Source organism: Mus caroli, chromosome 4 (assembly GCF_900094665.2).
Source record: "Mus caroli chromosome 4, CAROLI_EIJ_v1.1, whole genome shotgun sequence".
In the NCBI taxonomy this organism is placed as follows: Eukaryota; Metazoa; Chordata; class Mammalia; order Rodentia; family Muridae; genus Mus; species Mus caroli.
Genome location: NC_034573.1, coordinates 128,580,215 through 128,594,473, shown reverse-complemented (window position 1 = coordinate 128,594,473; position 14,259 = coordinate 128,580,215). Strand labels below are relative to the sequence as shown.

The window sequence follows — 14,259 nt, the reverse complement described above, 5'->3', positions numbered from 1 at the left end:
GCTGTTTAAAATGAATCATGTTACTGTGTGTGCAAGTGCACACTTGTCCTAGCACTCAGGAGGCTGAAGCCGGTCTGGCTGGAAAAAATAAATAAAAAATTTTTTAAAAAGAGAGCTGACAGTATTACTTCGTATGAAACTTGATCTGAATTCCACTTGGACATTCTTAGGGCAGGCCTTCTGGGGTGGGGGTGTATCCGTGCCTCAGAACAGGGAGCTCAAGGCTTCAGCTGCAGTGTGATGTCGTCACTCTAGCTGTGCAGGGGAAAGGTATTTTCTTGTGATGTCACTGCATGGCTGAACACTGGTTCATAAAAGCGTGAGCATCAAACAGGTGACAAACGGCTTAGGAGCAGAAATGAAGAGTGTTGAATGCCAGGCCCACTGCCTTTCTCTCCCTACACAGGGCCAGCTTTTCTGTCTGTCTGCCATGCTGTACTCAGTTTCTCAGGGACAACTGTAGCGCCTTTGTTCCGATGCAGCCGTACCTGGCATTTGGAGGCATCCCTGTAGCATTTGCTGGACCAGTAAGCAGGTGTCTCAGTTAACTGGTGAGGACCTGGTGACCTGTGCACTTGGCTCTATGTACTGTGGCTCTGTAGAGTCGGCAGCATCTCTCCCCATCTGTACGGATACCCAGATCAGAACTCTAGGCGTCCTTAACACCTTGTCTCCCATCTCCTCCCACCTGCGCGGTCTGTGGGTCTTGGCCATTTTCCTCAGCAGGTTCCTCCACTTACCAGCTGGGCTCAGTAGTTTTTATTGTTACTTGACGTAACATAGGGTCACCTGGGAATGGAGGCTCCTTCTTACCTCAGTTGAGGATTTGCCTAGATCAAATTGGCCTGTGGACATGTCTGTTGGGGATTGTCTTGATTGCTAATTGGTGTAGGAGGGCCCAGCCCACTGTGGGTAGCACCATCCCTAGGCTGGTGGTCCTGAGCTGCTGAAGAGAGCTGGCTAAGCATAGGCTTACAATGAGCGAGCAATCATCTTTCCTGACCCTGCTTCCGGGGTCCTTCAGTAATCAGGTTGATGTAGAGGTATAACAATGCAGTAAGCTCCTTCCTCCTCCAGGCTGTTCCGGGCACCGTGTTTGCCGTAGCATACAGCTACCAGGTTCCCTCAGTGCAGTGGGCCTGGCCTGTGGCCCTGTGATCAGTCAGAGTCGTGATGTAAGTTTGTTTTCTTCCAAAATCTGTGTGGCTCCTAGTGATCTGAGGGCTGAACCTGTGCTCCAGCCCTTCCTGACCTGTGATCTCTAATCCTTCTCCTCTCTTATTCTCACCATTGCTTTTCTCCCGTACCTCTGCAGCCCAGGTTCCTGCCTGACAGCGCAGGTCACAGTAGCTCTGGTTCTGTTTGGAATGTCATCCACTGCTCCTTTTAACTCCTACTTGGCCTTAGAGCATCCTGGCTGTTCATCTGTCACATGTCATCTTCCTCCCCCTGCGCGCGCGCACACACACACACACACACACACACATGACGCATGTGCATGTGTGTGTTTCTGACATGGATCGAGGATATGAGCATAGCACAGCTCTGCAAATTCTGACACCACCTGCAGGTTTCAAATTGCCCCACACTGACAGGAGCTTTCCTAACAGAGCGAAGTTAACTAAGGGGAAGGCTCAGGCCAGCCTCAGAAGGCTCCAGGCACAGCGCTGCTTTGTCCTTGGGAAGTTTTTGCTCTTGGCATTTCTGTGTTACTGCATAGGGCAGTGTTGTCAGCTGGAAGTTGCTTATTGCAACTTGAGCGTCCAGACTTGGTTGGTTGGTTGGTTGTAGCACATGGCTGCCATGTAGTCTCTTAGCAACTGTAGCCGAGGGCCTGTCTGTGCAAAAGTGACTCACTCATCTTTCTTCTTTAGAAATTCCAAAGGATTGGAGGTTACTTTGTGGGAGCCTGGGGTAAAGTCCAGACCAGCCCTTTCCTGAAGCACGCATTTATCAGGATTGTCCATGGTATTCTGATTGTGATCTGGGCAGAGTGACAGAGTAGCCACTCTCCAGAGCTCACTCATCAAGTCAGGCTCTGTGGCCTTGGGCTAGTTTTAGCTGCCCTCACCTCAGCTTGCTCCTCTTTCTCAGGGCCAGTCTGATAATCTTTCCAGAGCCTTGCCGCAAAGGTTAAAAGTGATGATTTCTGAGAAATCTAAAACACTGCTTGACCCGCGCATGCAGCATCCACTACTGCTGTTCCTGTCTGTTGTTTGCGCCATGTCTTTTGTACAGCTGGGCAGAGGGGAGGCACGCAGCACTCACCGAAGGGGTTAATCAGCAGACCCAGCACTGATGACAAAGCACCCCTGCGTGTCCGTCACCTCCAAGTGCCTAGACTGACCTTGGCAGTGGCCTTGGCAGATGTGTGTTCTTGCTTCTCACTGCTTGCAGCTGCGTACATACCCACCATGTTTGTGTTTGCTCTTTCCATCATAAAGACTTCATTTTTCTTTCCTGTTTCCATGCAGTGGCCAGTTTGGCAAAGCCTGGTACTTTTGCTGGCAATGATGCAATTGTAGCCTTTGCAAGAAACCATCAATTGAATGTGGTGATCCATCAGCTTAATGCCCCTTTGTGGCAGGTAGGTCACCTGTTTAGGAATGTTCCCGTACGCTAGCCCTGGGGATGTCCTTTAGATGACGGGCTTCACCTGTGAGCCTGACCTCCAGAAAATAGCTTGGACCGGGAGCCTGAAGATGGGATCTCCAGGGACTTAGAGCTACCCCTGTGCTGGGTGCACGTGGAGTCTGGAGTGTGAGTGGGAAGTAGTTTACGACGTTAGAGACATTCATTACTCAACAGTCAGCTACGTGGGTAATTTGGGGACAAACCTAATGTAGAAATACCTCAGATAATTCTATTGAACTATCTTAGTATATGAATACACACTGTAGCTTTGATGTATGTCCGTTCCCCTGTGGTTTGATGTGTGTGCGTTTTAGGAGTAGAGAGGCGCCATAAAATCCTTGATAATAATGACTACACTCGCAGTAATGACTGAGAAGTGTTCTCTGACCAGCAGAATGCTGCTTTTTATTCTTTGTTCGCTTTTTTCTACAATAAATACTTTAGAGCAAGTGTTTGCTCCAGGATGAGACAGCTAAGCCACACACCCCTCCATTGTGGAGTATGTGTCCATTCACCTCCCTCTCCTCCTCTGTGCATAACCTCGCCTGTCAGTCATGAAGCCAGACGTTCCAGATCATGGACAATCAAAGGTCCCCACCGGTGGCGCACCCCACTCCCTGATTCATTCTCCCAGAATTCAGAGGTTCCTGTCACTTTGTGGCTTAGCTCCTGGACACTTTCACTGTCCAGCCACTCTGTGTCACAATTTTGAACTTTGTCTTATTTAGAAAGTTAAAATGTTTTAAGTGAAGAAAAACTGGGAAATTCAGAAAAACCCTGCAGGTGAGTAAGGTCACCAGGGTCACACTGACTGGGAACATTTTTAGTGAGGATCTGCCTGCCTCCCCCTTCCCCCCACCCAAACTTGGACATATGACTGGAAAGTGCATATCACAGTGTTTTTACAGTGCATTTTAAACACATGTCCACAGATTCCCTCACCACACCCACCCACCCACACCCCTGCATGCATTACTATATTAAAGGTGTGCTGCCTACATGCACTGCTTACAGATTCCCTTAGTCGTGGCCTGTCCCCTTTTCTGTTAGAAATATCAGTTACACATACCAGAAATCACCCTTTTCCAGTTTCTACTTGTATGTTCCGACGTTCAGTTCAGTAATGCCACCGTCAGCGTATGGACTAGCCCCACTCTGCCCTGTGGGATCACCACCCTCCCATGTCTTCCAACCTCTGGGAGCCTCTGTTTGATTTCCTTCCATATAGGTGTGCGTTTGTGTCACATAAATGGAAGTCGTCAGCCTTTTGTATCTGGCACAATGTCCTTTTAACAGCCTTACAAAGGACAGAGTGAAGTGGATGCTGGTGAGAACATCTACTTCAGGGATGCATCGAGCAAGCGAGCGGGAGGGAAACAGGACCTGAGCCTTGGCCAGAGTTGCCAGGTGTCAAGTGGGAGAGAGGACGATTTTCAGTGGGTGCTCTTAAGAGTGACCTACTGGCCCAGAACACACACGGCTGCTCCTGCAGTTTCTGTTTGTTAATAGTTTACGCTGTTAGCAGGGTTGTCAGGGCACCAGAGTGTATAGTGTGAGGAGCCTGCTAAGAGAAGCCATGCACCTACTAGGGCAGCCATCTTCTGCTTTCCCTAAAGATAACCCTTACTTTTTTTTTTCCGAAACCGATTTATTTTATCTATCTGAGTACACTGTCGCTGTCTACCAGAAGAGGGCATTGGATCCCATTACAAATGGTTGTGAGCCACCATGTGGTTGCTGGGAATTGAACTCAGGACCTCTGGAAGAGCAGTCAGTGCTCTTAACCTCTGAGCCATCTCTCCACCCTCCCCCATCCCCACCCCCCATTACATTTCTTTATTGCCCTAATCCTTACTTTTTTCCAAATCTTTCTGTAGTGTTCTGGTTTATGACTTGGAAAACAATGAAACGATACAGTTAAAACATTTGTTTCCATTGGGTCGCGCCCTGCTTGGTGATGCGGTCACAGCTCTTGCATTAATGATGGCTTGGCTCCGACTTGGCATGGATACAGAGACCTCCATTGTCTATCGGCCTGCCCTCTTGTGCGCAGTGTCCATGTGTAGTGTAGCAAGTAGCAGACCTGTTAGGAACAGCTGGTGAATGAGGCTCCTAGCAATCTTGCTGACTATTCTAGTTGGTTTGTATTTATAATATACGGATGTTGTTAGCACAGGTAGTAACGTTTAGGAACCGTGTTCTATGAAGACAGAGTAGAACATTTCCCCAGTGTTCCTTTTGTGGGGCAGCAGCGCTGCCACTGTGTGGAATGTCCATCCAGACCACTGTCTATCAGACCTAGACGCTCTACAGACGCTTTCTCGGGTCTGTGTGGGGTTTGGGTGGTCCCGTGGACTTGTCACCTGGGACTTGCAGTGAAAACAAGAAGAGCGCATGTGTTGGAGTTTTAATAGCACAGTTACTGGAAGGCAGTCGGAATTATTTTCATTTCTGTGACATGGGCGTTTTGGGGGGATTTACCCCGACCAGCACCTAGTTTTGTATGTTTGTGCATGATTTTAAGGAGTCCCAGGATGTGGTTGGGATGTGACACTTGGTGGCCAGTGTGCAGGTCTATGTGGTGTACTAGTATGGTTTTACTCTGTAGAATTTTGTCTGGGAACTGGTGTGAGTGGCAGATTTTAAGATTGTTGCTGCTTGTAAGTCTCATTGTGACTGACAGAAAAGGAAGAGGAGTTTGTTTATAGCTAAGGAGCCCCGTCAGGCCCATTTGCATGGTTCCATTTGAAGGTCTTCAAGAGGGTCTATAAACTTTATACTTGACATTTTGCTCCTTTTTTTCAAGGATAATCTCAAACTGTTTGAGCTTTAGGCTCAGCAAATCTGGGTCTGTTTCTGGGTCTTCCCATTGGAAGGAGCCTGTGCACTCCAGAGGGAGGCACTTAATTTTAGGACTTAACTGCAGGCCTGTCTCTGGCATTTGATTCACTTCCAAATGGATTCATTTGCATATTGGCAAATGTTACCTAGGCTCCTGTAAGCCTACAAGCCTGGGAGGACGAGAGCTCAGAGACTGGCGGGTCCTAGCCAGGGTTGTGTCTGTCTGTGTAGGCCCTGCAGGTCCCAGACTCCCCACAGGCCCACCTTGCACAGGCCCACCTTGTAGCTCTTCTCTGTGTCGCAGATTCGAGGCACGGACAAAGGCAGCGCGAGGGAGCTCCACATCGCCTACCGCTACGGTGAACACTATGACAGCGTCCGGAGGATCAATGACAACTCGGAAGCGCCGGCTCATCTCCTAACTGACGTGAGTGAAGCCCAGCTCCTCCTGCTTTCAGGCCTGCAGGAGACAGGGGCAGAGCTGTGTCCTCAGCTAAGTCCCAGTAGCCCGCTGTTGTCGCTGCCTCTCAGGGAGCTGGCGATCCGATCGATCGATTGCTAAAGCAGTGCAGGTACCATACATATGGATGACTCAGGTATCACACGTATGCATGCCCTAGAGTTCAGACGAGGAGGTTGCTGTGAGCTGCTGTGCGGGCGCTGGGAAACAAGATCTGGTCTTGTGCAAGAGCAGCCCATGCGCACTCGGCTGCTGGGCCAGCTCTCCAGCCCCTCTCTATGTGGGTTTTGCGAGCATTTTGTCATTGCTCAGTCTGCACCTTCTAAGACCTACTGCATCCTTCCTTTTCTTGTGAGCTGTATCTCTTCTTTTTCTGTTCATTTTTGTCTTTTTGCCTAATGCTTTTAGGAACTTTGTACATTAGGGAAATATGCTTCTGTGAGAATTACAGGTAGTTCCTAGTCTGTTATGTTTGTGTTTCTAGGGCTTGGGGTCATAGCTAGAATGGCCTTTCCCGCTCTGAGGTTAGAGAGCGAGCCCACAGTTGGTTTAATACTTTTATAATTACATTTTTGTTTTCTCTGCTTAGCCCTGGCTTTTCTGGAGCTTACAGCGTAGCTCTGGCTGGCCTCCAGTTCAGAGATCTGCTCGCCTCGGCCTCCCGAGTGCTGGACTAAAGGCATGCACCAGGCCTGATCCAATAGCTATGTTTTTATTTTTATTTTTCCTTAGTTTTAACTTTTAGTTTTCTGAGGCAAGGTCTCCCTGGATAGCCCTACGCTGACTTGGAGTTTGCTGAGATCCTCCTGCCCCCTGTTTTGGATGTGCGAAGTGGAGATATTACAGATGTGGATCCTTACACCAGACCCGTTTATTTATGGGATGTGAGCAGATGTGAGGTGCTGGTGTCAGCTTTCAGCCCTCTGCTTGCCTCGCCGCCGTGTGGCTAGACTGTCTCTGCCCTGTGCGCTTCCTTCCTGGGTTCTGACCCGTGCTGGCTGCACGCACTCTGTCCCATATGTGTTTGTGTCTCCTTTTAGCTGCGTGGTTCTGCTCCTCTGGCCTCTGTGTGTTGACTGTTTTAATTAATGGAAGTCTGTTGTAAAATATAGTACAATTTTTCACTTACTAATTTTTTTTATGATTTCCTGTTTTGCTTTTTAAAAATGGCTTGCTTTTTTAAAAAAAAAATTGGAATCTTTTCCTTTAAAGATGTATTTTTGTCTTCAGTTATGTGTACATGTGGATCTGTCTGAGGGCATGTGTGTGAGAATGAAGGCACCCGAGGCGTCGGGGTGTCAGACCTGCTGGAGCTGGAGCTGACAGGTGGTTGTGAGCACCCGGGGTGCATGCTGGGACCTGCTCAGCCGCCTCTCCAGCTCCTCACCGCATCCTTTGTGTTGGTTTTCAATCTGTGGAAGTGGGTGTTGTGCCTAAGTATACGTCTGCACCAGGTACCTGTCTGGTTCTCTCGGAAGCCAAAGACGGCATTGGATTCCCTGGAACATGAGTTACATATGGTTGTGGGTGCTGAGACCTGAGCCTAGGTCTTCTGCAAGAACAGTCAGTGCGCCTCACGTTCGGCCTCCTGCCTTTTGTTTTTGCTTTTGAGGCAGTTTCATGTATGACATAGCCCAAGGTAACCTTGAATTGTGTATGTAGCTGAGGATAGGAGCTTCCGAGCCTCCTGCTTCTGCCTCTCCTGTGCCTTTTCCTGTTCGTGTTTCCCAGCTGGCCGTTGTTCAGTTGACACCTTTTGACTCAGCCAGAGGTTCTATAGAATTCTCTCTCAAGCATTGACATAAAATCCACCTACCATGGATTGAATCCCTTCATACACAGCATCCGCTGCAGTTGGACACCCTAAGGTCCTTGACTGTGTCTTCTCGTGGTTCCAAACCCTCACCATCCTCAGAGGAAGCCTCACAGCACCGAAGCGGTCTTTTTTTACCCATGAATGGGATTGTGGAGTTGACCTTTGCACTCTGGCCTTTTTCACTTAGCATGGTGTTTTTGAGATTCAGCCGTGCTGTAGCACGTAACAGTTCTTCTAATGGTATTCTGCTGTGTGGGTCTGTCACACTTCCCTACTTACGTTTCTGTTGCTGTGATAGAACACCACGACCAAGGCGCTTAAGGCTTTTGAGGGCCAGAGTCCCTGATGGCCGAGCAAAGGCTTGGCAGCAGGAACAGCTGGGAGCTCTCATCTGATTGGCTATTTATAGGAGGGATTCACGGGTTTCTTTGTCATTTTTAAAAAAAGAAGTTGGGCTGTCATTTTGTTGTTAGCTTTAAACACCCTTTATAGATTCTGGCTACTAGCTTCTTACCAAACACGCAGCGCGTCTGCAGTTTTTGTACTTGTGCTGCAGTTGCTTTGGTCTTTCATGGTGGCTTGTGGTTGTTTTGGAGAGCACAGAATTATCTTGTCTAAGTAGTGGTTTCTTTTCCCCTATTTATCCCAAAACTTCTTTTTTGTTTTTGTTTTGTTTTTTCGAGACAGGGTTTCTCTGTGTAGCCCTGGCTGTCCTAGAACTCACATTGTAGACCAGGCTGGCCTCGAACTCAGAAATCCACCTGCCTCTGCCTCCCGATATTCCAAAACTTCTGTTGTTTTGTGTGCATCAGTTGATAAGATTGAATGTCCATCGCTTGGTGCTGATGGCAGTAAACCCTCACTGTGCTGTGCTTGCCTCTAACTGCAGTGGAGGCGGCATCCCGAGGGCGGCAGTGGTTGATCACTGCTCTGTGGCTGGGAGACCCTTAGCTTTTCTCTAGTGGGACGCCACTGAAGATAACTTTTCTACTGGTCTGTATCTCACATGTGGCTAACTTCCTGGGCCGTGAGGATGGATGCTCAGAGTGTAGGCTGCTGTGTGTCGAGACTGTCGGGGATATATTTCCCACAGCTAGGCTCCACTTAGACTTTTAGTGCAAAGTACAGCAATGTCTGTGCCCATTTATTGATGGGCGGCAAAAGGAGATGGTGACTGTGTAGTCAAAGGGTAGGGAGGGGTGGTTTTAGAGTTCTGACTTGGGTTCTGTCATAGAGGCCTTTGTGCCTTGAGTGAACTGCACTGTAGTACGTAAGCCTTTGGATGGGTGAGTGTGGCGTGCCTCACAGGTGCCTCAAGTTAGCAATGCCCTGTGCCCAGAGCGTGCTGATCATCAGAGAACATGGCAGCCGGATGAGAGCTGGGTCCATGTGTTCTCAAGGCGAGCATTATAAGTTGAGAAGCTCAACAGGTGTGAAATAGGGAACTATCCTTTGTACATAGCAAACAGAAACATATGTGTGCTGCCAGACTTGCTGTCTGCTCTAGCACTGCAGCCCAGCGAGCTCAGGTGCCTTGCTGCTGCTGTGGCTGAGTGGCTTCTCCCAGCTTCTGTCCTCAGGGCTGTGCTGGACTCTCAGGGTGTGGGTGAATCTTGCCCCTGGGCTCTCTCCGACCTGCAGTCTTCCTCCTGTATTTGGATGGTTCGGGAGTCGGAGTCTTCCTGGGTTGGAGAGTTGAGTGGGATTTGCTGGAGCAATGGTTCCTATGTTGTTTCTTTCATTTAGTTCCAGATGCTTCATCAAGACGGAGCAAATAAAAAAGAGAAGATGAAGACAAAAGGGGTGGACGTTAAAGACGGCTTGAGAGATAACGTGGAAGATGCTGTCCACAAAGTTGGCAGTGCAACTGGATGCACGGTTAGTACCCATGCTCAGATACTGCCATGCAGAGCCAGCCTGCCAGAGCCCGAGAGACCGGAGCGCTGTTAGCTCATTCCCTTGTTTGCTGCATGTCAGCCATTAATGTTCAAGGTCCTGAGGGGTGGGCTTTGTCTTTTCTGAGAGGGACTTGCCCTAGTACAGGTCTAGTTTTATAAAGACGGTTTATTTATTAATGCACTGTCGTGGCTGCTGCCTTGTTTGAACTTGATGTTCTTGGTGGATGAGGGCTTGGAACCGCTTCTCTGTGTTCACGTGTGTCGGCTGATGGGGCAGAGCGCCGGAGTACCACACCAGCCATAGTCTTAAGTGTTTCTCTGTTTCTTTGATAGGATTTTAATTTAATAGTCCAGAACCTGGAAGCTGAAAATTACAACATTAAGTCTGCAATAACTGCCCTGCTTCAGGTGAACCAGGGGACAGGAAACGGTAAGGCTGTGACTGAGACCTGTGAATGAGCTGCAAGGTTTACCCTGCTGCTCCCTCAAGATGCTGTTCACAATTCTCCTGCTCGCTGTAGTGTCCACTCTGTCCATCCGCCCCCTTCAAGGCTGTGAGCACCACCTACCAGTCAGCACAACAAGCAGCACTGCCCAGTGTCTATGCATCTACATCTTAGCAGCAACCGTAGGGGACAGTGTAGGGGGAGGTCATATTCACTGCCCAGTGTCTGCATTTACATCTTAGCAGCCACTGGAGGGGACAGTGTAGGGGGAGGTCATATTTTGTTTCTAGATTTGGGATACAAATGGATACTTTACCCCTAAAAATTATCTGTAAAAAGTTTATCTAAGGAAACAAACCCTGCATGTAGAAAGTTGGCTGTGAGCCTTGCAGCCAGCCAGGGCTTTCCGTGCAACCTTCCTGACCATTGATGTAACAGTCAAATTCCCTCTCAAGGAACCTGGCTTTGAAAATGACAGGGATCTGGGGACCTGATAACCTTGGAGTCATTTAATTGCAGTTTTGCTTTATGTAAGTAACTGTTGGGTTCTTGGTTTTAACGGAATGCCTTTCTTTGGAAGATGCGGAGGAGAACCGTGAGCCTGGTGACAGAGTGAAGCAGCGGGGCCCTTCACGTGAGGAGGCAGGCAGCGGCTGTAGACTCTCTGGAAATCAGGGCAGAAATGAAGGCAGGATGGAGACCAGTGAGGCTCGGGCCAGCCCTGCTGAAGAGAGCAAAGCACACAAGAGCCAGCTCCCAAAGGTGCGGCAGGGAGGGGTGGGGAGGGGCAGGGCGGGGAGGCAGGGCACGCAGGGAGTCTGTGCTGGGGTGGGAAGTTTTTTAAATGTATGGAGGTAGTTCTTGCAGAGCATCTGGGGACAGGCCCTGAGACGCAGAAAGAAGACCTTGCTTGTCCCTCAGTCGCAGTAGGAGGATGTATCTATCCCTCTCTGTACGGACGCACGGCTGCCTCTTCCGTCTGGTGTTAATGTCGAGAGGCACAGGGTCTTTGGATTGTCTGTAGTAAATGGCTTCTGTGTGTAAAGTCTTTGTGCTTTGCAGTATTTTCTAGCATGAAGCCCCAGGTGAAATGTGTGAAATGCAGGGTATGTCTCTCTAGTGAGTGAGGCTCTTGGTAACCTGCATCCCTGCCCCAGCTCCAGCAAGGGCCCACTAAGCCAGTAGTCTCCTGGTTAAAACTCACCTTAAAGGCAGATGTTCTGAGCTAGACTGCCACCTATGGTTCCATGTGCAGAAAACAATGATGCTTTCTGCGATCTTACTGCAGTTATCTGGAGTCTTAAATGATGGAGAATGTCTCCAGGCCCCTGCAAAGTCCGCCAGCTGCTGGACTAGGGACACTGAATTTGTGGGTCAGGGTTAGATTGGTTTATAAAGAGGATTTGTATTTGATGCTTCAGGAAGGGGACATAAATTTCCAAGTGTATTTGAACAGGAACAGAAGAAATTCTGGTCTCTTGGGCTCGAGTCCTGCAGCAGCAGAGACCCATGCGGCTCCTGTCTGTTCTAGGTCACGAACAAGCAGCGGCGGGAACAACAGCGGCTGGAGAAGAAGAAACGTCAGGAGGAGAGGCACCGCCTCAAAGCCCTGGAGAACAGAAACGGCAGCAGGGACACGGGCAGAAGCGAGGCAGACGTGAACACGCAGGTCACCTTGGTGAAGACCTTCGCTGCTCTGAACATCTGACTCTCGGGCCCGAGAGGTGAAGGATGTACCTACACTGCAGACAAGGCTTCCCAGCCACACCTCCTCCGAGGATGAGACAACTGTCAGCGCCCACACAGGAGCCCACAGGAGCCAGTGTCCTTCAAGCTGTTTTGTTGTGTGACGGTGTGGTGACACCATTCACCTCCTAGAACTCAAACAAAACACTGAGCCATAGGCTGGTCACAGAGCGGGGCCATAGGCCGGTCACAGGGCGGGGGCTTTGTGTGCCCTGCGGGTCAGAGTGTGGTGGGTCTAGGCTCTTCCTGGATGCATGGGGTGGGTTCCTTGTACCGATTCTTGAAGTCGCTCAGCACAATCATTAGAGACCTTCAGTGACAATGCCCTCTGTTTCTCTCTCATTTCCAAGCAGGATGAGCGTCTTGGTTTCTCAGCTCAGGAGTGTGTTGGGGTTTGATTGCTTCTGATACGGGGTCACTCGGACACTGCAGTGGTAGGACAGGACCAGTAGCTCCTAGCAGCCAGGGAGGCCAAGGCCATCTCCTTCCTCCTGTCTCTGGTTCCTTTCAGAGAGTGTGGATGCCCCTCCCTGGGTTTGCCGGGAGCTGCACAGTGCAGGGGACTTTGGGACAGTGAGGAGAAGGGGTGGCATTGCTATGGCTCATCTCTGAGCTCAGAAATACAGGCTGGGTCTATAGCTGTGCAGGGGGAGCTGGGGCTCTTGGGTTTTCCTTGGAACAATCTAAAGACAGCAGTCTACAGGAGTAAGGGTTCTATGCTTGAATTTTAAGTAACTGTATTTTTCTTTTTGCTATGCTAGACTCAGGCGCCTACAGAGAAATGACTGGTTGTTTGATCTTACAGGTTGTAAACTTTCTTAACATGAAAACGGAATGAAGTCCCATAACATAGCTTGACATGCTGGCTATAAGCCAAGCCTGTAACCCCAGCACTGACGCAGAGGCAGGATTGTTGCAAGTTTGAGGCCAGCCTGGGCCATGTACTGAGTTCCAGGCTAGCTAGGATTAAGGTGAAAGGTCCTGTTTCACTCCCCACATATGAGGTGGGGGGAATCTTATAAACAGGTTTGTTTTAAGTTAAACCTTATTTGGAATTTCAGTACTGGGGAAAGTATAGCAGTGGCTGATGAGGCTGCCTGTGGCTAAGCTAGATGGCAGGGTTGAGGGCCTGAGAGGACCTGCCCCGCCGGAGGTGCCATTCCACAGACTAGGTTATGTGGACATTAAACTGTCATGTGTCGTGTGAACAACCACGACTAAGTCAGTGCCCTCCGGGAATCTAGTATTTGGACTAGTCCTGTATACTGGGTCAAAAGATAAAATGATTTCTTCTCACTAAAGGCAAAACAGAAATTACAAAAGCATCCGGATGCAGACACCGCTGTCTGGGCAGGTCTCGGGGAGGCCCGTCGACTGATCAGCAGGCTGTTAGCTTCTTCAGGGTAAGGATGGCCTCTGATTGTCGTTTGTTCAGCTTTGGAACTCTGTGTTTGGAACATCCAAAGTCTCCTGGACTCCCCCAGGACACTGCGTTGTTCCTGCTTACAGTACAGGACATTGCAATGCTGTGCAGATTTGTAGATGGCATGGTCAGTCCCAACAAGTAAGGGAGGGTGGTGGCCACTGTGCTCTGAGGGATGGGAGCCAGTGATCCCTGGGGTCACCCGGGCAGGGTCTGAATGAAAGCTCTCTGCTCCCAGTTTTGCACTGCCTGACGGCAGAACGCCAGGTCCTCGCTGAAAGGTCAGGGTTGTTTACCAAAACCTCAGGATTGGAAGTCCGCAGTGGCAGGCCTGGGGTAGCGCTTGCTGGTGGAGTGCTTGTCTAGAGTGTGGGAAGCCTGGGTTCCGTCCCCAGCACTTTAAAATCCAAGCTGTGGGCAGCTCTCAGCAGCCCGAGTGGTGCCTTCTCCGAGCTGCTGTGCTGTGTGCCTGGCAGAGGAAGCTGCCTTGGGTCTCCTGGGTATCAGAGTCATCAAAGAGCGCCTCTCTTTACAAATTTGCATTTAGTTCTGGGTTACTGGCAGTAGCCTCTGCTCTCTGGAACACAGTAGCACTTTCTTCAAAACAAGTTTGTCTTGTCACCGTCCAGCTTTCCAGTTTCAGTTGGTTGATTTAGTGTGCTGATTATTGGAAATGGGGTCCCTGCCCCCAGCTCAGGCTCAGAATGTGGGTTCCACTACCTCAGTCTCTCAGAGGGAAAGGTAGAGGGTGGTCTGTTACATCACCACATTAGTGGGTACCTGACAGTTACCTCATTGGCAGCCAAGGTGAGGCCCAGTGCGTTGAGCTTTGGGACAATGATGGTTGGCACTGTTCCTCCAGTCTCAGAGAAGCTGTCCTGGGAAGGGAACCTGTCAGCCTCCTGGCTGTGTCCCGGCTGCTACCCGAGAATGTCATGGTAGCTCACAAGGTGACCACAAAGAAAAGCCATGGTGCTTCGTGGCAGCTCACAGGC

General features: G+C 49.7%; 1 protein-coding gene across 1 annotated transcript in view; it reads left to right on the top strand.

The window, feature by feature from the left end:
- The window catches only part of Otud3 (OTU deubiquitinase 3), an 18,148-nt gene extending 5,985 nt beyond the window's left edge, over window positions 1-12,163 (top strand). Inside the window, exons 3-8 of the mRNA XM_021160811.2 lie at window positions 2,475-2,587; window positions 5,780-5,902; window positions 9,498-9,629; window positions 9,983-10,079; window positions 10,676-10,857; window positions 11,627-12,163. Of these exons, the coding sequence (XP_021016470.1) occupies window positions 2,475-2,587; window positions 5,780-5,902; window positions 9,498-9,629; window positions 9,983-10,079; window positions 10,676-10,857; window positions 11,627-11,803 (824 nt within the window). The 3' untranslated portion in view covers window positions 11,804-12,163. The remainder of the gene's footprint in view (window positions 1-2,474; window positions 2,588-5,779; window positions 5,903-9,497; window positions 9,630-9,982; window positions 10,080-10,675; window positions 10,858-11,626) is intronic.
- The last annotated feature ends 2,096 nt before the right edge of the window (window positions 12,164-14,259 follow it).